This window comes from Pungitius pungitius, chromosome 6 (genome assembly GCF_949316345.1).
Source record: "Pungitius pungitius chromosome 6, fPunPun2.1, whole genome shotgun sequence".
Taxonomy (NCBI): Eukaryota; Metazoa; Chordata; class Actinopteri; order Perciformes; family Gasterosteidae; genus Pungitius; species Pungitius pungitius.
Window position 1 is genome coordinate 12,315,223 of NC_084905.1, and position 22,221 is coordinate 12,337,443.

The window sequence follows — 22,221 nt, forward strand, 5'->3', positions numbered from 1 at the left end:
TTCCAAATAAAACAGACATCTGGAAAGATCTGGTGGTATTTACTTGATGCTTTACTATGTCAATTTTCAATAATACTGGACACTTTTTTTTTTTTAGGGTTACGGTTAACTTTTTCCTACAAGAAATACAACTTCACAGTAAAAAAAAAAAACTCTTTACAACTCAATTAATGAGGACTTGAGAACATGACAATTCTTCAAATTTCATCCCGCAGACGACTTCAGTTTCTTGCCGTCAGGATCATCGACGTCACTAAGCTGCTCAAGGCTATGACCAGCGCTCCGAGTATAAACTTCCAGGATATTCCCTGAAATGTAAGAAAGGAGTCAGTCAGAATCCAGTCTGCTGCCCATTACAATAAAGCATCGGAGACACTTTTGTTCTTACAGATGCTTTCTTCTTCTTCGAGGAAATCAAAAAAGGTGTGATATTCTCTCCGAGCAGCTCCGCTGGTTTAGGTTTCCACCCTTGAGTATCTCTGTCTCCTGATTGCCTTTTGACGAGTTTAGATAACTCAACGTGGATCGCCTGGAAACAAAAACAACCATTTAACAAGCGGTAAAAAACGCAGCTTTTTCTAGTTCTTTTGATGGAGTAAAGAACCATTTATATACTGATCTAAAGGGCTGCAGTTTTGAAAATATCCACCAGGGGAAAGCAGAGGTCTGAACACAGACTTTCTAAGAAGTTTTTGTTAAGATTTGACTTCATTAACAAATTCCATGTGAATTATAGAATATATACAGCCATACCATTTGTCTTTGAAGATGGTTATCAAGAATATTTTATGACATGGGTAACAATTTTAGAATAAGAGTGCATATTTTCTCGGTCACCATTACTTTGTGTTGATTGGTTTATCCAGTAGCTGTAATAGTAAATGCAGCCTGTTGTTATAGTGACCTTTTCCTCTGAGGGATGGACGGGATATCCCATCAGATTTGAAGGAAACTGGTGAGGGGGATTCACTGGCTGACCCACATAATCTCACCTTTGTGGCCGGCTCCAGTTTCAAGGCCCTTTTTAGCACCTCCATTGCCTCTTCGTATTCCCCCATATCTGACTGGAGCTGGAAGACAAACCCATCCAGTGTGAGCAGGGCCGCTGGACCCATGAATCAAATCAAGCAAAACGCAGAGCAATAACATGGCAGGTGTTTAAAAAAAAAAAGGATTAGATCTAATTCCACATTAAACAGATTATTAGTTCTTCCTAGGATTCTCCCTGTGACGTATGGCTCGATAAAGATCAAATTAGATGGAGGTACATTGTCTCCCGGTAATAAGACAGCCGCGCGGGGCCCTCACCTTTCCCAGCCTGAAAAGGGACTTGACGTTATTTGGCTCGAGGGTCAGGACGTCCCGGCTGGTGTGCAGCGCTTCGTCGTAGCGCTCCAGCTTGAGCTGCGCGGTGGCCAGGTTGTTCAAACACTTCACCCGGTAGTCCCGCACCTCCTCCTCCTCCTCAACCTTCTCGCCGCCATCTGTGCAAAGACCGAGACAAACGACCTCTGACTTCAGCTCCGCTATGGACGTCAAACGTGAAGCTCTTAATTGGTGACACAAAAAACACTTTTCGTGGAGATTAGTTATTTAATCTTGCGATTTGCAGAATATGGAAAATATTTGGTCTTTCGAAGAGAACTCCCATCGGGTGTCATAAGAACAGTTAACGGTCTGTTCTATTATTTAGATGGATATTGTATTACGGTGAGAACATCTGTATGGTTTCATCATTAGACCCAAGAATGTACAGCTGAATACAGTAGTCACCGCAGTAATTTCATACAAAGGAATTTTTACCCTTGGTAATGGGTGGTAAATGTCAGCACCTCTTGGAGCACATGTGTGTGGATGCACAAGCTTGTAATCACACCTTTATTATAACATTCAAGTTTAAAATAGATCAATTACTTTCGGGATGTGGTTTTGAGTGGGATTATTTAAGAACACTCACATTACTTTTCAGTTGATTAGGTAAATCTGTAAGCCATTTGCCTATTTACACATGCAGCAGATACAGAACATACATATTATTTCAATATTGTTTCATAATTACACAATTCTTTTCGTTTTAAAAGGTTTTGTGGGTTTCATGATTTAATGTGTTTTCACTTACAGCTATGGCATCTTTTTTAGGGCCTGAGCCGACTGAAAGTCGGGCGAAGCCCAATTGTTATTAATGCTTATTCTTGCAAACTATTTGTCAGAGACATGCTACTTTACAATCATTATATAGTGATTACCTTTATTGTGTAATCATTTTATTTTAGCATTGTGAATATTTATAATTGCTTTAAACTGTTACAAGATTGTGCTAGGCAGATTTTTAATGATTTAGTTGTAGTTAATTGTGCATTGGCATCATAAAAGGTATTATCAAAAAGCCTTTCTTAATTTTTTTTTGTTTGTAATGCTGTTAAAATGCTTTAGAATTTAATCCCTACTCCCTTTAAGATGGAAAAATGATTGTGACAAGTCTAATGTTAATGCAAGTAGCTGCACATGATACAGGTTAATCATTTGTAGTGGTTTATAATTTCCACATGTGATGAACGATTCTAGTAAAATATGTCTGATGGGCCCAAATGACTCAAAAAGAGTTAAGATGTTATTATTTTTTAAATGATCTTCTCATCCACTAACTACATGAGCTCGTCGCCCTGATCAACCTCTCTCCTCAGTGCCACACCGAGTTCACTCACTATCATTGAAGCATTATGATGCAATCCATGTTTTTCTCCTCATTGTTCAGTCCCATTTCCCTCTCGGGCCCTCCCTGGCTCGTCAATGATTAGAACGATTAAGGAGGTGGAAATCATCTGAATTTTGGTTGGCTTTGATTATGCAAAAGAATTAGCAAGAGCATTTATGGTGGCGCCGGGCTCAGATAGCTGTGGCCCTGCATGGTGACAGTGTGATTAGTGTGTTGGCAGACTGCAGGAGGGCACTAAACAGTTATGTCATTATGGGCTCAGATTGATGTGATTCATGTAGAACCTTAAGTTGTGTTTTTATATTTTGAATGGATATGTGCGTGAGATCATTTGCATCTGTTTTCTATTTCCTTTCTGTCTATTTCCCGTGAAGATAACATTGCAACACATTTCTGGTAAAGACGACAGAATAGAAATATATTTAGTTCTGAAGACCTCTTCTGCATGTGGTTAACACATCCAGAGCCATAGAATAGGCTCTGACAGCAATGCTGTATTCCTCCCTCTGGAAATGAAAGTTTCCCCGCTCTCGTTTCTGGTTGCCAATGCGGATGCGGTCTGCGATGGGCAGAGTTAACGGGTCCGGTTTCTCACTGACATCCAGCAGCTGGAGCTGGTAGAGTAACGGAGCCCAAGCTGGAATATCAGGCTCCCTGCATGTAAACAAAGACAAAAAAACAACACTTAATCACTATCACAACGGGGCAAAGACTGAAAGAGCCGAGAACATCAAAGATGAATTAAATCAATCAAGAACTCAATCTGAACATTGCAAGCTTCAAGAAAAGCAGACATAAGCAGGTCAACATCCTGCAGAAACTCAAGGCTTTTTCTAACTTGTGTATGAACTTTGATGACTGTGTTCATAACTGTGTTACGTTGATGGTGGCCGTATTGATGCATCTGCTGTGGTTGCATCAAAAACTACAAAATCAAGTGATGACTCCTTTTAGCAGAGGAGTTGAAATATTTCCATTTGGATTAGCACTAAATGTTTGAGGTTTTGTATCACAGCCTCTTTTTAAATGTTTTGACGGTAGTTCAACAAACATGTGAGCTAAATACAAAATAGTGGGGATATCACAATACAAAGTGCATAGGTATCTGGTATCTGGTCTCTTTTAGTCGCTCTCTGTGTCCATTACATTTTACTGTATCAGCTGCCAAAACAACACCTTTAACTCCGGCTTAAAAGCAGACAAGAATCTGAAATCGGTATGAATCTGTGAGCCGGTAAAGGCTTCAGTTTACCCGAGTGTCACTCAGAAGGAAAAGTTCATTTGGTTTTCAATCATCTGGCTCCTGTGACCACATGGTGCACAATGGTCCATTATCAGTTACTCTGTGGAGGCTCTGGCTCCAAAGGGAGCGAGTGAGGGGGGGGGGGGGGGGGGGTGTGTGAGTGTGTGTGGTGTAGGTTTGTAGGTAGAGAGAGAATTAGAGAGGAATGAATGCAATGACAGCTTGAGTACATTTTTGAAAAGCTAGTGGCCCGAAGAGAAAAAACTATTACTAGAACACAGACGTGATTCATTATTTGTTCACTGTAACAAAAAACTAACAACATGACCATAAAAGTTAAAGGGGATCCCATCAGTTTGATCAACAGTAATAATGCAGAAGGAAGTCCAGCTTCCTGCAGATCACACCCAGTGACTGCTGGAGTGCGTTTTGTCAACTTGAATTATTCAAACTGGTTGTGTCAATGGAACATTTTATGTCCCTCTAACAGAATTAGTTGTGTCACCAGTTACTGGAAGACTGTGGGATCAGATTACCTTTTCACCTCTCCTCTCTGGAGACCTTGTGCACTGTCACAGGCGTGTGAAAACAAGCCACTGAACCGAGGCCTGAGAAACCTGAGTCGGATCCGTGAGCACTGGACAGGAGAAAGTAGCGTCGAGAGCCACTAGCATATAGAGCCGTCAATAAGTAGATGCAGATCTTTTAGTAGCGACTTGTTTTTGCATACCACTGCATGTTATTAAGGATCAGGGCCGAATTGCATAACGGACAGAGAACAAGACAGTTGATTCGTCTTTGAAGGACAGACAGCACACAGCTTAGATCGCACCAGGTAATGTCTTTCTAAAAGGGCCTCATGCTCCACATCTGCCGATTAGATACAGATCCGTCTAACGTGCTTATGTTGTGTGTTTTGTTGGTTTACCAAGAATGTGAAATCTCCACTAAATGATTCACGGTACTGCTTGTGCAGCACATGGACATACTTTAGCTGCGTGTTGTCCATGCATGCTTTAATTTGCCCATATCTGCAAGTATTATGCAATATTCGGAGAGCTGCGCGTTGTGTCACAGTGTGCAGCATATAACAATCGCACACAGAGCGCCCTGGCTACTGCATTGCTGCAGATTAAATGGACTTCTGAGAATTCACCTCTAAAAGTTAACGAATAATGCACACTAAATATCTGGGCTTTGGAACAAGTACATACTGACATTTATGTCTTAACCAGGGCAGATGCAGTGGAACGAAAATCCTAGCTCTGTAGTATGTGTAGGTGAAAGAAAAAGTCTAAAATACTTTTTAATAATCTGTGAAATTTTGAGCTGGTAGCATTAGCAATAGTAATTTATCAATAAACCTTATAAATTATTTATTTATTGTTAAACAGAGAAAACAGCCACTTCAGTGATGACTCACACAGCAATGAGTCATTTAGTCGCAGGCACATCCATATGTGCCAACTCAGAACTTCATCACAAACAATGTGTTATCCTACAAAGGAAACACATTCTGTAGACATACTGCCTTCCAGCCCGACACATCCCTTTCCATGCAGTATTCAACAGCTTTGCGGCGTTACGCCTTCAAACCGCAGTATACAGAACACAGAGTTAGGATTTAAGTATGAAATCAAGTGAATCACTGACGGTCAAGCATCCCCCGAGAGAATAAACAAAATGGGCACGACTGGCAACTAATCTGAGAATGCATTGCGCTGACAGATCTATGAGGTTAATGGCGTCATGTGTGTCAGTGGTGATTAGCGCCACAATGTGCGCTTTGCTCATCCAATAAGCCCCCTGGGGCTTTATTAGTGAAAACAGGAAGCCAAGGCGGGTCATCAGGGGAGATACCTCCACAAGATCCCAGTGAAACTTCAACCTGCAACTTAAGTTTGGGCTTGAGTTTTCCCAAGAAGAAATTATCACCTGGTTATAAGTAGTGGATCATTTAGTGGAAATTTCACATTCTTGGTAAGCCACCAGAACACATGACATAAACCCTGAAAAACAGTATATAGTCAGTCAGAGGAAAATGAGTCAGGTGAACTACAGAATGTAAACATCTGATCTACATTTACGAGGCCCGTCGTGTCTTAAGACTGACTGAAGGGATCCCGTTAAAAGAGAAAAGTTTCCCTCCTCTTGTGTTCGTATGTGGCGATAAGGACGAGAAGCTTTTCCGTCCGGTGTCACGGGAAGACATTCATCATAGATGTGTTGTGGCTGAGCAAACTCCCCCGTCAAGGTGTACGATGGTGCCGATGACTCACCCTGTTATCTGTCAAGCATGGCCCTCGCCGCTCTGAATGAAAGGAAAAACTCCAACCGAGGGAAAACTGTGGTTACTTTGACGTCACGCCTCTCGTTTCAAACGAGGGGAAAGCCAGTGATGCACCTCAAACCTGTTTCCATGGTTACAACCTCAGATAGTGCAGTAATAAACTGTGATAAATGTGGTGTGCACCCTGTATGATAATACTAAATCCAAGAGGATTTATGAGGTTGTTGATTTTTTTTTTTTTTACTGCAGTGAAAACAGGTCTGCTGCTGACGTTCAGTGTTGTCTGTTCTGACTCTTGGATGGACACACCGCACCAATACCGTCGAGCAAAGGAGCTTAGCTTTAATCCGGGCATTGGTGAGACATCACAGCTGTTTTTCCTCGCTCGCTGCAATTCTAGTTAATTTGCAGAAAAGAAAGCCTTGCACAGGGGAATATTGAGAAACTAACAGTGTTAGACCCCTTCGGCTGCCGCCTGCAGCATGTGCTTTCCTCTCCTTTTTGTTTTTATTTCCTCCTTGGGCAATGAGCCAATGAAACTGTGCTTGCAGGGATCAAGGGCAGCTACTGCCTACCTCCTGGTTGCTGAGCATCTCAAAAGTCCCCATATAATCGACAGCAGGTTTTCTTAGCCTGTTAAAATGAATCCAATCTCAGCCCTGGACTACCTGCAGGGTATATAGTGGCTGCTTAAATAGTGGGGATATGCAGTTTGCATTCCATTAAGCAGACCCGCTGGTCACATGACATTATTCAACCTAGAAAACATACCATACCATCTGCAGTAGGCAGCGCAAAAACCAGTACAAGTGCCTTATTTGAAACGGGAACGTGCAAGTACAGCAAACATGGGAGAAAACCATTACAATCAAGTCAAGTTCATTTGTATTGAAGTGGAGTTGCAGATAGTAGGTAGTCCATAGTAGATAGATTGTACATAGTCTCTGGTAATGTTTGAGGAAACAGTCAGGAGTACCGTATGGGAACAAAGAAATGTACTGCTGTGGACGGGGGCGGCAGAAAGTTACAGTTACAGTTTGAGAATATTACTAGTACATGTATATTACTACTGTTAGCGGGGATTGAGATGAAAAGCAGCCCTGTGTTAATACAACACACACAGTGCTGTGGGAGCATCTTCGGGTATCAGTGAGATGGTTGATGAGTTGGAAGAACAACAAAAACATTGCATAGCAGTTTCTTACACTGTGAAACAATAACTACCCTTTTCCCGATGTTAGCGAACAGTAGAGGCACTCTGTCCTCAAAAGGTACAAAGACCATTTTTTCAAATCAAATAAAAATCCTCTCTCATCTCTCTGCTGTGAATGAGTAAATGAGTGAATGAATAAAACCAAAGCTTTTGCCTGACTCGCAGATGAGCAGGACAAGCTTCAGTTTCTACCTTATGCAATGATCTGAAACCGCTCGCAGGTTTGGGCTCTGATCTGTGGCTGAATCAAAAAAGTCCAAAGCTTTTGGTTTTCATTATGGTGGATGATAGCAATCTGTCTTACATCAAAATACATCTCCTGAGGTCATTATCTAGAATATCAGCCATGCTTTAATCCGTGGAAGATGTCTTATCCAAGGATTGACTCTAAATCCGAAATCAATCAATACGAACAAGCAGACGTCTCTGAGGTGTGAGCAGCGCTGTCAAATGGTCATTTCTCATGCGGCCGCGGGGACTGGGGTTTGGTTTCAGTGGATTCTCAGCGGGGTAAATGTGAAGCGGTGGTAAACGGCAATGACAGCTCGGATCTTTCTTTGCACAGACGTTGGGTCTACTGATTACACAAAACCAATCTCTGCCAGTTTAAGGTTTCACTTGTGAACTTCAAAGCTTTCTAAGTTCTCACAAATTCTGAGCTAGGAGCCAAAAATCCTGCCCTTTAAGAGATGAAAGTCATCTTTTTCCATTACGGTTATACTACACATAAAAGATTTGTCTACTTCGGGGGACATATGAATCCCTGAATTTTGCAGGAGGATTTTGTTCCTTCTGTTTCAACCCAGTCTCCAAAAAAAGCGTGAAATGGCTACGTTGGTCCACCGTGATAAACGTAGTCATGTTACGTTTTCCCCCAAAATAACGTTACTATGTTACGTTTCTTTTGGCCCATTCATTTACATTGCTTTGCAAATAGGTCACGTGACTATCAAGTTTCCCGGTAGCGAAAAGAAAAACATGGCGGACGGTCAGCATAATCTCCGTGAAAAACACAATATTTTAAGAAAGCATCAGCATTTGTATGCATTTCGATGGCATTTCTAGCGAGAAGTATGCGTTATTCTTTCATAATCTTCTATCAGAGACTGTAGAAGACCTTCCGTTTATTCGTTTCTGCGAAGATTTGAGTGTCCCTTTGGCAAAGCGTGGCTACGCAACGCCTTTAACGGCGCATTATTAAAAAAACACTTCCAGTGGGGGCGTTACCGTAAAGAAGCGTTCAGCCTTAAAGCCACTAATCGCCAAACAAAACAAACTCAAAGCACTCGAATCACATTATGACTTTTTAAACATAAATTCCGTTATTTTTATGAGTTTTCAATGAAAGAATGCATCATTTCCGGGGGTAGGCATGCCCGGGACATCCCGAATTATGGGCAATTTTGATTTGTCCAGCTTTTTGACAGCTCCAGTCCCGACTTCCAATCACAGCCTCCTAAATCAATGACGCGCCTAAAACTCTCGGATCGAACATTACGTCTTGTTTACATGGGAAAGGGGGGCGGGGCTTCGCCCTCAGAGCGGAGCGTCATTTCTCGCTCCACACGTCTCCTCTTTTTACTGGCCAGGAAAACGGGCGATCTATCCCACGTGGGTCTGGCTCCATTCCATTGGCTCTGACGAATCCATAGAGAGGCGGGACTTATAATTTGCCCGGCAAACGGAGAGATTTGAGCTGCATTGCTTCCACTGTGCGTGAAGTGGCCGTGAGGCCTCCACTAAAGTCTCTCTCTATTTGTTCTGCTTTACTCAATAAAAGTAAAACCTTTACAGATATACTGTCCACACACTAGGCTAACATAATGGAGACTTCCAGGCTTCGTCCTTTATGTTTTATGGGGATAAAGCCCCTGTAAGTAGTTTTTTCCCAAGCAAATCTGAGTTTCTTCTTTTTTTGTGTGTCCCATACAAATATCAAAATATATATACTGATTTTCACATCCAAACACACTCACTTATGTTCCCTTTTATCATGACAACAAGAAATTTCAAGATATACCTTTTGCTTTCATAAATCATACAGTGTGTAAATGCCCAGCAGTGTACGGTCCGGGGGCCCCTATCGGGCCACTTGTTAGATGGTTCGATTAGTCTATCACTACTATACTTTGATCTGACGACTAATTTGCACATCATGCTCGTACCGGCATGGCTTCGCCCTTCCCAGGCATAGTTCATCATCTTCCGGGGTCCTATAGCCAGTGTTGGGAAAGTTTACTTTCTACATTAACTAGTTCAAAGTTTAGTTTACAAATTTTAAAAAGGAACTAGTTCAGTTCATAATTCAAAATATTTGAACTAAGTTCACGGTTCCAAAAAATGAACTAGTTCAGTTCTTTTTTTCCATACGTTGCTGCGAGCTATTTTTTTTTTAAATTATTGCCACAGCCCAGAACCACAGACAGCAATTATTTTATCAGTTTTAACACTGAAGCTATGCATCAGATTTAATCTTCTTATCCAATTTGAATCCTTATCCAACCAGGGTTTACATTAGCATTGAGGGGACAGCATTTCCCTAATGATTCTTTGATGCTATGTTGCTGTCTATTCACTCCACACTAGCAGCAGTTGCAGAGTTTACCCCTACACTACATTCTCAAACACATGCTGCTTAAATGGTCTTTTTTAAATAAGGAATTATTAAAAGAAAAACAGGACAGTAATCATTAAGGTGCAAATGTTTGCAAAGAAAGGTCAGATTCCTCCCATCCTCACCGACCTTGTCAGTAACTTCATAAACTCTTTAAAATTATTATACGCCGCCTCTTTGCTACACTTATTAATGCGCGTTTATGGTGTGTTTTCTATAGAAATCTGGTACCCCATTGAACGATGTTAAGCTGAACGAACGCGCCGTTCATAGACACCAGAATGAACGAGAACAGTGACGTTCATCGGGCATTAATACAGTACGTTGAGTTCACGTTCGCCCAAAATATCAACAAGTTTATGAACGCGTTCAGGCACAACACTGTCCCAAAAGGGCCGGGATCGCACCTCACCCAGCATGCCTCGGCCTTCACTTTTTTCACTACAGAGTTTTGTTGCACCCTGTGACTCCGGCGTTAGACTCCTTCGACTGAGTTTTAAGATGGGTTGGATGGGTTACTGACTAAAATTTATGCCCCCACCCCCTAACTGCCTCAGGGAAACTTGTAAATATAATAAGTCAAATAAGTCAAACAAGCAAGTTGTATCTGGTTTAACCCTTTTATTCCTGTAGGCGTTTTTTAGGTCTCATGCTGGAAATTGCATTTACACACTAAAACTAGGATAACGCATGTCTGATGATAGTGACAGTGAGTCTGTCGATCAAGATGAGGATGGAGACATAGTAGAGGTTGAAAATCCTCCTTGTTGAACACCCCACAATACATTCTGTGCTCCCTCTGGCATAACATTTCTAATGATATCATGTCCCCCCCTTCAGTATTTTAAGACATTCTTCAGGTTATTGTAGGCCAGTTGAATGTGTATGCCATAAAATTTGACACAAACAAGCCCTTTAAGTTTACATGTTTTGTATGTGGATTTTGTACATACAGTGTTGGTCATTTCATTTCTTTGTTTAATATTTTTGAATTTATGTTTGAATCCATTTGTGGTTAATGTGCTCAAAATGCACTACTTTCTTAATGCTTACATTGCTTGTTTGACTTATTATATTTACAAGTTACCCTGAGGCAACAGACCTAAATCAAGTTAGGGGGTGGGGGCATATATTTTAGTCGGTAACCCATCAAACCCATCTAACAAGTGGCCCGATAGGGGCCCTCGGACCGTACACTGCTGGGCATTTACACACTAAAACTGTATGATTTATGAAAGCAAAAGGTATATCTTGAAATTTCTTGTTGTCATGATAAAAGGGAACATAAGTGAGTGTGTTTGGATGTGAAAATCAGTATATATATTTTGATATTTGTATGGGACACACAAAAAAAGAAGAAACTCAGATTTGCTTGGGAAAAAACTACTTACAGGGGCTTTATCCCCATAAAACATAAAGGACGAAGCCTGGAAGTCTCCATTATGTTAGCCTAGTGTGTGGACAGTATATCTGTAAAGGTTTTACTTTTATTGAGTAAAGCAGAACAAATAGAGAGAGACTTTAGTGGAGGCCTCACGGCCACTTCACGCACAGTGGAAGCAATGCAGCTCAAATCTCTCCGTTTGCCGGGCAAATTATAAGTCCCGCCTCTCTATGGATTCGTCAGAGCCAATGGAATGGAGCCAGACCCACGTGGGATAGATCGCCCGTTTTCCTGGCCAGTAAAAAGAGGAGACGTGTGGAGCGAGAAATGACGCTCCGCTCTGAGGGCGAAGCCCCGCCCCCCTTTCCCATGTAAACAAGACGTAATGTTCGATCCGAGAGTTTTAGGCGCGTCATTGATTTAGGAGGCTGTGATTGGAAGTCGGGACTGGAGCTGTCAAAAAGCTGGACAAATCAAAATTGCCCATAATTCGGGATGTCCCGGGCATGCCTACCCCCGGAAATGATGCATTCTTTCATTGAAAACTCATAAAAATAACGGAATTTATGTTTAAAAAGTCATAATGTGATTCGAGTGCTTTGAGTTTGTTTTGTTTGGCGATTAGTGGCTTTAAGGCTGAACGCTTCTTTACGGTAACGCCCCCACTGGAAGTGTTTTTTTAATAATGCGCCGTTAAAGGCGTTGCGTAGCCACGCTTTGCCAAAGGGACACTCAAATCTTCGCAGAAACGAATAAACGGAAGGTCTTCTACAGTCTCTGATAGAAGATTATGAAAGAATAACGCATACTTCTCGCTAGAAATGCCATCGAAATGCATACAAATGCTGATGCTTTCTTAAAATATTGTGTTTTTCACGGAGATTATGCTGACCGTCCGCCATGTTTTTCTTTTCGCTACCGGGAAACTTGATAGTCACGTGACCTATTTGCAAAGCAATGTAAATGAATGGGCCAAAAGAAACGTAACATAGTAACGTTATTTTGGGGGAAAACGTAACATGACTACGTTTATCACGGTGGACCAACGTAGCCATTTCACGCTTTTTTTGGAGACTGGGTTGTCTGTTTAGATAAGCAATTTAATTTGAAGTCAGATAAAGAAAATTAAAAAAATTCCCAGAAAAAGAGTTTGGCATGACGTATTAGTATCATCACCATTCTAAAGGGTTGCTGATGGACTCCCTTTGAGGTTACACAGTTGTAAACATTACATTTTGTGATCACGAGCTGCTCATTGCTTTGTTTATGACATTCAGGTAGGGGAATAAATGTCATGGAGAGATATTGATCAGAAATTCATTTCCCTTCCAAGTCGGAGCTGTCACACATGCGTGTGCCGAAACCAGATTACTCTCACTGAGAAATGTCAGTGTCTCGAATGTTGTTCTGCAAATTGAGTGCCCAACAAACGGACAGCAGCTATCACGCTCCCTGACAGATCATTTAATGAGATGCAACGTTAAAGCAGCATTTGCCACTGTACAGACAAACCTGACCTTCGTGTCTTTAATGGTGGAATTATCTGAGAAGTCATTTACAAGCGCATAAATTATGTGCACATGTTGGCTTCCTGATGTTGGGTACACGAAACGAAAAAAAACATCATTATCATTCATTCACCTCTGTCATATCACTGCCCCCGAGAAATAGGACTGCCTCTGTATGTGTTCGTTATCTAACCAATAAAGATCCAGCTTCCTTCCAGCAGCAGCCTGCTCAACCTCCTTGTGCAGCCCACGAATCAATAGCAGCCCACTGAACTCCTGACTTATTAGTCAGGTTGTCACGGAGGAGCAGCCGGCGCTGGCTGGCTGAGTAAAAAAAATGTAGCGGGGCCATTAGCACAATCCTTTAGTCTCGCTCTCTTCGATGGCTGAGCAGAGCAATGAGACACGCAGCATCCATCCTCTGGAAGAGCTGTGTTTCTGAAGAACGAACTCTACTTGAACAGAGCCAGTGGTTATGACACAGGTCACCATTGAGAAAGCACAAGTAACACAGCATAGCAGAAATTTCAGTCATTTGCTGTTTGTGTTTCTGGCACAGATAATGACAGTATGAAACACAACCCCAGTGCACCTGATCCCGTTAGTGCCATTACCAACTGAGAATTTTTCATTTAGAATGGAGTTTACTTGGTAAATTAGTTGAGCTCAATCATCACACATCTGATTTAGATTTTGCATGAGAGCGTGGGTGAGTCGTCCAGTGATTAACTTCAAGAAGAATATTTTGAAAGCCTATTAGACATATCTGTGTGTGTGTATCTGAAAATACTGCTGCAGACGACTGATGACGGAGCAGTGACGTCTCTGCGAGATGACTCACGCGCCACGTCCCTTCTGACGGTACCTCTTCTTCCACACACACACACACACACACACACACACACACACACGTGCCCCTTGTCTCCATCCTCTGGCTTATGTTGCGTGCCTCCACAGCAGCAGCACCCCACTGATCTATTCACGTATGTTCATTTCCTGAGATAAACAGTTGTCACTACTTGTGCTACATGATACATTTGGTATCAATACAGAATCATTTTAAGTATATGTGTGTCGAAATTGTTTCACTTTATTCTCCCAGTCTCCCATGTGCTCCAATTCCACTGGGAAAATGCTATGAATACAAAGCCATGGACACATGAATAAAACAGGAGAGTCAAGGCTGGTTGATGCTTGAAACAAACTAACTCCTATGTTCTACGAGTCTATATAGCTGTTGACATGCAAAGGAGCGTGACGCAATAACTGCTAATAAATATAAACGCCATCTTTCAGCGAATATAAGACCTATGCATGAACAGTTATTAAAATAGTTTTGAAAGCAACATAAAAAGGGGGTACAGTCATGCACACTTTGAGCTAGATGCTAAAATCAGCATGCTAACATGACACAATCACAAGGCAGAGCTAAAATTCTGTTGCTAAGTAGTGCTAAGTAGTACTAAACAGCTGATGCTGATAGAAATGCCATAAACCCAAATGATTGGGCTTGATGACAGGGCTGGAACAAAGTGCAATTCCTCCCGAGGGGGGGGACACCAAATGGGTGCGTGCAAAGACTTCTTGCCGAGCATCCAGTAAGCTCAAGCCACACATGTCTTCATCACAGTGGTGCTATGGAACGATGGGTATAGGGCTAGCTGGTAAACAATAATGCATCAACAATACTTCAAAATACGTTTCGTAGTACATTAATAAAAATAGGGAGCTATAAAAAATGTTGGGTTTGGGGGAAAGCCGCTACAGCTGGTTTGTGCTGATTTGCTGATCTCCAAAGATTTTATATATTTTAGTTTGGACAACTCTGATTGATGTCCTGTTCGCTATTATTTGTTGCCTTATGTAGCGTTGTTTTGACATTTAACTGCACAATATTGAGGGTTTTAATTACATTAAAATAATGCATGTCTAAAACACACAGACTGCAATGATTGATACATTTTAACAAAGCAATGTAAAATTAAAGCACCTCCACATACAGAGCTCCAAGAGTTGTGGTATCGTAATGGAAAAACAACTTTACTCCACCAGTAAAGAGTTATTAATACACTATCCACCTTAAATTCAATAAAAGCACATTTCAGTTGAGGAGATTTACTGTTCCACTAGATACCCCCTGACCACACAAAGCAGAACTAGATATAACTGAGACCAGTGCTGTAACATGACTGTCGATGAGAGAGATAAGTCTGCTGGCGGGGGGGGGGTAAACATCCAGGGAGATTAGATGCACAGTTCAAACACTGGTCTTAGTGGAAAAATAATGTTGATGACAGCCCAAAACAACCCATGTAATTTTTGGAATTTGGAAAAACAAAGAGTATTTTGATCAGGGTCAACACATGAAGCTCCAGACTAATGTGGCCGTGGCCTTGGCAAAGACGAGAGGCAGAAGAGCCTAAGCCTGATTTTATCTGGGGCGTGCTACAGCTGTCGCTGCTTGCTGGTTGCCGCTGGAGCTCTGGGTGGGGCTTCTTGTCAGCCTGCAGCGTCGGCAAAGAGACACGGAACACACGGAAGGAAAGAGCTACAGTCAAACTTGTTTAGGTCACATGACCGTGCAACATGTTGCTGCTGGAATCCGGGCTCAATGACACACACAGTTACTCCAAAATGGTGAAGTTGCACTGAGAGGAAACGGCAACGTTAAGCAGAATGCTTCAGTTTCTCGCTTTTTTTGTTTTACACAGCTCTCAAAGGTCAGATTATTAATTTGACCAAGGCGGTGATACAACGTGAGTCACACTACCGCCAGCACGGTGAGGAACTTCACCTCACAGATCTCATAGCTGGACAGCATGCTTACGTATCTGGACACAGGGGGAGGAGGGCTCGTACACATAAGTGACAGACACCAAGACAACTCGGTGTCCAGTGAGTCACTGTACCTGTCTGCTGGCGAGCGCTCCATGTAATGAATGGCGTTGCCTCTCGCTCTGTAAATCTCTTGGCCTGCATGCCTTTCTCCGCTGTCAAATCAGGAGGGAAGTAACAAGTTGTTCGAGACAAATGCTCCGTCTCGTTAAACACAAGATATTGAATCTTAGATTTATGAACAATGCATATATATATCAACACTTCCAATCGTGGTGGTGGAAAGGGTCGGAGGACACTTTAATCTGTTTGTTCACACCATGGATGTACAAGAAGAATGTCTCTTTCCCAAAGTAGACTAACTGTGGGGCAAATTGCCATATTCACATATTTATATATGTACAATAGTGACAATATTCTCCATTTTTATCTTTTTTTTATCTTATTTTACAGAATATCACTTGTGGTTGCACTAGACTTCAGGTTTTATCATACATCTCACACAATCCTATTGTGCAACATTAGAAGGCTTAAGTCGTTGACACTGTACATCTGGACTTGGATAAAACTATTAGTTCAACTATGACAAAACCCAGAGGTCGAAATAACTTCAGTTCAACATGTGCCACTGAGGTAGTTCTCATTCGTGATTTAAAGTACACCAACACCTTTGCATTTGAGCAGCGAGATTTAAGCCTCCGTTTGTGTGTTGACAGCCAAAGCTAACCTCATCATTTCTATTCTTGAAAGTTGTTTTGTGGCGTTTCACATATGGCTAAAAAAATCATTTATTCCCAATATAAAGCCTCGACCCTTTGACCCTTAACGTTGTTGACTTTGGGGTGGTGCAGAGCTGACAGTCATGGAGGCTTTAGAGGGGGTTCATGTCCACCACTGCTCTCCGTATGTCTCGCTTTCTTACTATCAAATACTTTAATCTCACAGGAAACACGTCAGAGATTCTCACTGTGGATTCAGTCCCCACCTGCTTCTCCGTTGTAATCCATCAGGTAAAAGCTTCAGACCTTTAAGGGGGTTTTGTTGTTTCTGTATTCATATTTTCAAGGAGTTACTGCTCTACAACACGGACAGATTTGTACACTGTACTGATAATAATAATAAGCACAATAATAATTGTGAAGTGCTCTTGAAGTGCACCACTGTTTGCAACAGGCAACTGACAGACTTCAATCAATGCCTCTGTTAGAAAAACGCAAATAGGCTGATGAGATTTCCCTCATCGTGTCTGGTCTCACAGCACAGACGTGCCGCAGTTGAAACATGATTGACAACTGCCTCAGGTCAGCAAGGTGATTGAAGATAGAGCAAGCAGGCCGTTATCTTAGCTTAAGACAAAAGAGTGGAGACGGGTGGAAAGTCCCAGAGTAAATTTCTTAAAAGGTATCATAGTTTTTTTGTTTTTGGGGAATTATTAGCCGCAGCCATTGAGTCTCTAGAAAAAAATAAGGTTTATAGTTTAAAACAAATAATTAAATCAAAATTGGGTACTCTCTAGTTTTCATCAAGATACAACATGGTTATTGAAAGAGCCGCATTTAGCCATTTTTCTTGTTCTTCCTCATCATGCTAAGGTAAACTGGCCTGCATTAAAAAAATGGCATATATAACTTCAGTGAGTGGGGAGAATTGCATTGAGAGCACCAGCTGCCTCTGTGACACAGTCACGTTTAAGGAGTAGGCATATGAAGCTCTGACTGTCTACCTTCTGGGGCATGGCTGAATTTGACTCCACAGCACACAACCCTAATCAGCTGCTTAAAAACAATCATTAACTAACCTCCCGTTGCCTCCTTCTTTTCCTCTGCCTCCTTCTCTAACAGACAACAGAGGGCAATAGTCTAGACGATCTCTCTCTCTCTCTCTCTCTCTCTCTCTCTCTCTCTCTCTCTCTCTCATCCCGCACGCCCCCCCCCCCCTTTTGCAACACAACCTCCAGCACATTTGCACATTATATTGTCAACATCATGTTCAGGTGGAATGTGTTTTACTTTCAGTAAAAATGGAGCCAAAGTATTAATTCAGCCCTGAATCCTGCACCCTTTTAAGGCTTTTACGGCCACATGACAAATGTGAGTTCATGTTTGTTTTCATGCATTACTCCTCTACTCTGTTAATGGTACAGCATGTCCTACATGCAGCTGAATGAACAATTTCATATAACTGCTCAGCAAATGTCCTCTAAAATGATAGCAGATTCTTTATTTATTTATTTTTTGCCCTGGCGCTTTATATTTACAACGCTTTGTGCAGTGCACTAACGAGAGCATACGCTTTTAATCTGGTGTGTGTGGACTTGCGTGTGAACAGTGGCGTTGAGTTGATATAATTACTTTCAGAAATAAATGTTTGGCAACATTTCAGCTGTTTACAAAAGAGTCTTTTAACAGCCATAACCAGCAAAAGTAATTTGCTACAACATTATAAACCAGCAAATCAATTAAATAAAATTGAACACATTTGCTTTTTTGTTTTTTCCTCTTGTCACATACAAAAATCCTTTGATGTTAGTATACAGAATCTCATCAAATCACTGTTGTACATTAACATCTCCTTCTCACGTTACGGTTATCTTAAGTAACCATTAAAACTGTAAAGGGTGTAAAGGGTCTTCTTTAGTAAGACACCAATCTCCTCTGTGTTTATACTGGCTCTTTAATGGCCTAAAGGGTTATAAACCTGAGCCATTGGCCGTTATATAAGTAGTATCCTCCCATAGGTTGTGAGGTTACAAGCACGCCATTCATAGGCTGCCTGTGAATGGTGTTTGGAGGAAGCCATCTGCTTTTGTTTATGGTTCATTAACCTCCTGGACTACCAGGCTGCCCCCACAGCAACAGGTACACGAAGCCAACTGGAATAAAAGAACAATAGAACTGACCCAAAAAAATAGCACTGACTTGTCTCTGCTTCAACATACTCCTCAATTCAATATTTCACCACTAAACAGCATTAACTAGAGGATCCTTACCGTCCTAAGAGTCCATAGGCATACAAAGAATCCGCCAGGAGTAATGTGATCTCACCCTTTTGCATGGACATGACACACTCCTCCAGCGCCTACAGGTGTCAAAACACAACATGGTACTTAGAGGACTGACTTTTAACATTATTGCACTAAATCATTAATCATATCAAGCATGTGGACCAGCTCAATAACCGTGATCTCCAAGGGCGACAAGTGTGATCTTGTGTAAAACGCTGTTCCCACAAGATTAAACATGATCGATTGATTTTGGTTGATCTTGTGACTTTTCAGCTAGCACCACCATGATATTATATTATTATATTCTACAAATATCTCCAACAGTGTTAGATGCACTTCATGTTTTGTACTAATTAGTAAATGCTAGCATGCTTGTGCTGAGATGTGGTATTTGGCTCAAAGCACCATTGCATCAAGACAACCTCCATGCGACCCAATAAAACACCCCAAGATTTACCTGGTTTACATCCCCCTCTCCAATAACAAGGGCGAGCCTGCAGTCCTTCTCCACCACGGTGCGGTCCTCCAGGACACATTGCATCTTCACAGTAACTGCTTGGCCCCAGGTGGGGCTGAGTGTGTCCGGGGCCCCGAACTCCACTACCTTCTTTCTCAACAGACGATCCTCTGTGTGGGGCAAGAAGAGAAGGTCATGCTGGAGGAAGCGGAGTTAATCTGCATGTTGGTGGTAAACACATGCTCATAAACTCGCCATGCTTGAATTCATCCCCAATTGAGGTCAATTTATTTCTTTCGTGGTCTGAATGCAAACTAAAACATAACGTTTGGCTTTAATTCAAGGTGAAGCACTAATTACAAACGGATTATCCACTAAAATGCATTCTCACCTGTGATGTCTTGCCAATCGTCTGCCACAAACAGGTCTTCAAAGGAGGAGGAGATCCACTCAGCCGTCACACATTCTGGAAAGAGACTCTCTGCCGCGCTGTCTCTCTCCAGGACATCATCCTCCGTTGACGGCTCTTGAAATCTCACAATCTTCCAGCTGTTTGTTTTTCTCAGTTTCCTCTTCTCCTTGCATCCCGTGTCTACACTTTTCTCAGGGTCAGCGGGGGCTTCTACCTCTACGTTTTTACTCTCATCGTCACAGCTCTCCGTTTTGGCCGGCTCCTTCCCACTCAGCTCCTTGCCTTCCTCTGCAGGCCCACAGGGCAGCTTGGCGGGACTGTCTCCACCAGCGAGCTGGTAAACGGACTCCCTCACCTCAGGCACGGCAGGATCCTCGCGCTTCTCACGGCATGGCTCGGTTTCCATTTCACTGCCGAGGAGCGATGGACGCCACCTGCATTAGCCTCCAAAAAGAGATGATCCTGCTAGTCGGAGCCAATGTTCCACTCGCGCGCAAGTTAGTAGTTTGGTTGTGAAACCAACTTCTGCCACCTTCAGTCTCTCAAACTAAAGAGAATATCTCCCAGAGGTGAAAATCCATGTTGTGTTATATTAAATCCAACTCAGAAGACATCCCTAAATCCTGCCTTCGTGCGTGTACAGTTTTTGGAATAAGCTTTTCTCGCCTGAAGTTTTGTGATTTCTGTTGTTCTGTTGCTCCTTGACCTCCTCTTGCTACCCCCTTATGCCAGTCCTACGTAGTCCAGTGATGTGACAGCGACCAAAAATGATCAATGTTGAGAAACTGCAGCGCAAAAAAAAAAAAACGCAGTCCCAGTCAGCAGACTCGTGCATTGGTAATCTGCAGGATTAGAAGAGAAAAACCTAATCTGCCAGAACGTCTGTAAGCTTCTTAATGACTTCACCGGCGTGCCCCACAACACAGTTTCCATGAATGCACTTGACCAATAACATCTCAGGAGATATGAAATTCCTTTGAGTTACATTGAGAGATCTTTATTTTTGCTTTTTAGTAATTGACACCATATTAATTACCCGCAGCCTGTCAAACTGAAAGTAGAAAACAGATTTAGGGTTCAAAACTATAAAATTATCTTAACTTGAGTATAGTTAATTTGGACATTTCACAATTGATCTTAAAGAATGAAAACATCCGTTTGTTTTTAACCCATGAAGGTAACTTAATTATTTTCTTTAGTCAGCTTTATCCAGAAATGTAATTATATGTTTTTCTAATAGAGATAAGTGTTGAACTATTAAGTACTTAACTACAAAGGTTTTTTTTTATTATCATTATTGCATATTTAAGTGCAACTCAAATGTAAAAACATCTATGGTTTAGTTGGAGTGCAAGCTAATCAAGTTAGTAATTAAGTTGTAGGTAATTAATTAAGACGCATCACTCATTAACATAAAATCTGAAGTCTTCTGGCCCAAAGCTTACGTTTAATAAAAAACATCCTGTTAACGAGGGTGATGAAATGATGTTGGTTAAAGACATGAATGGACATTGAGAATGTGTCATTTTAAATAACAAAATATCACATATGATAACAAGTATATGTTGGTTGTGGCACTGAGGGAGCAGATTACTTTAGATAGAAAACTTCTATGCAGCCATATGAAAGAAAACAGCTTTTCTGTGGGGCTGTTTAATCTACAGCCAAAGCATGGTGTCTATCAGAGATTAAGTTAATCCAAATTCCATATTTGGGTACTTTCATTAAACTGTTTTTGACTTATTCTCTCCTACATTTAAGAGACAAACAACCTCCTTTTCATACATACTAGTTTAAAACAATATTACACTTCAGATGAATAGATTCATAATTTTATACAAATTCTTTATACAAATTTCTGAAATGTGATGATTATATCCAATTCTAAGACTGTATTTTTTTGCTGTCTATTGGTTTATTGTAAACTGAATATCTTTAGATTGTCGACTGCTGTTTGAAGAAAACAAGAGATATTAATATGTTTTGAGTATGGCATGTTGTGACCGGCATATCTTTTACAGATATTTAGATAATACAATAAGCCTTTTAAACACTTAAAAGGTTTTTTTGTAAATACTGCAAACCCATTATTTGCTACATGTAATATAGTACTTTTATATTGTTGATTGTATTCATTGGAACGCTACATTGTCCACTTCTTACAGCACCGACATATTTCAGTAATAAGTAATGTTTTAAATTGGTTTGGCTTTCATTGCAATGATTATACAAAGTTTCTCTACACAAACAAACATGAACGCTGGCATAGATGTCTCACTCAGGTGCGATAACGCTTTCTCCCTGGTGTGTCATGCAGAAACACATCGAGTGCAGCCTTTTAAACCGGTTGGATTGTATCTTGGACCAGAGAAAGATAAACGACGCATGAACCACCTACATGCTGGAAACCCCGAGGGCACAAATGGACAACTCGTACGTGTGTGTGTATGTGTGTGTGTGTGTGCTGTGAAACGAAAGTAGTTTTGTTTCCACACGCTATGTGCGTGCGTGTACGTGTGTATGCGCGCTAGCCCCGCCCACAGCC

General features: G+C 41.5%; 1 protein-coding gene across 1 annotated transcript; it reads right to left on the reverse strand.

The window, feature by feature from the left end:
• Nucleotides 1–5: 5 nt before the first annotated feature.
• On the reverse strand, nt 6–20,424 carry fkbp16 (FKBP prolyl isomerase 16). The gene is made up of 8 exons (XM_037452694.2): nt 19,656–20,424; nt 19,265–19,434; nt 18,793–18,881; nt 3,153–3,370; nt 1,309–1,484; nt 993–1,070; nt 389–529; nt 6–308 (listed from the first exon to the last, which is right to left on the reverse strand). The coding sequence occupies exons 1-8, from the start codon at nt 20,080–20,082 to the stop codon at nt 222–224; spliced, it is 1,386 nt and encodes a 461-aa protein (XP_037308591.2). The 5' UTR covers nt 20,083–20,424; the 3' UTR covers nt 6–221.
• Nucleotides 20,425–22,221: the final 1,797 nt, after the last annotated feature.

Coding starts and splice junctions, on each gene's coding strand:
- fkbp16 (XM_037452694.2), bottom strand. CDS start 20,082: ATGGAAACCGAGCCATGCCGTGAGAAGCGCGAGGATCCTGCCGTGCCT. Junction 19,435..19,655: donor CGATTGGCAAGACATCACAG/GTGAGAATGCAT, acceptor TGCCCCACACAG/AGGATCGTCTGTTGAGAAAG. Junction 1,071..1,308: donor CCCTTTTCAGGCTGGGAAAG/GTGAGGGCCCCG, acceptor TTTGTCTTCCAG/CTCCAGTCAGATATGGGGGA.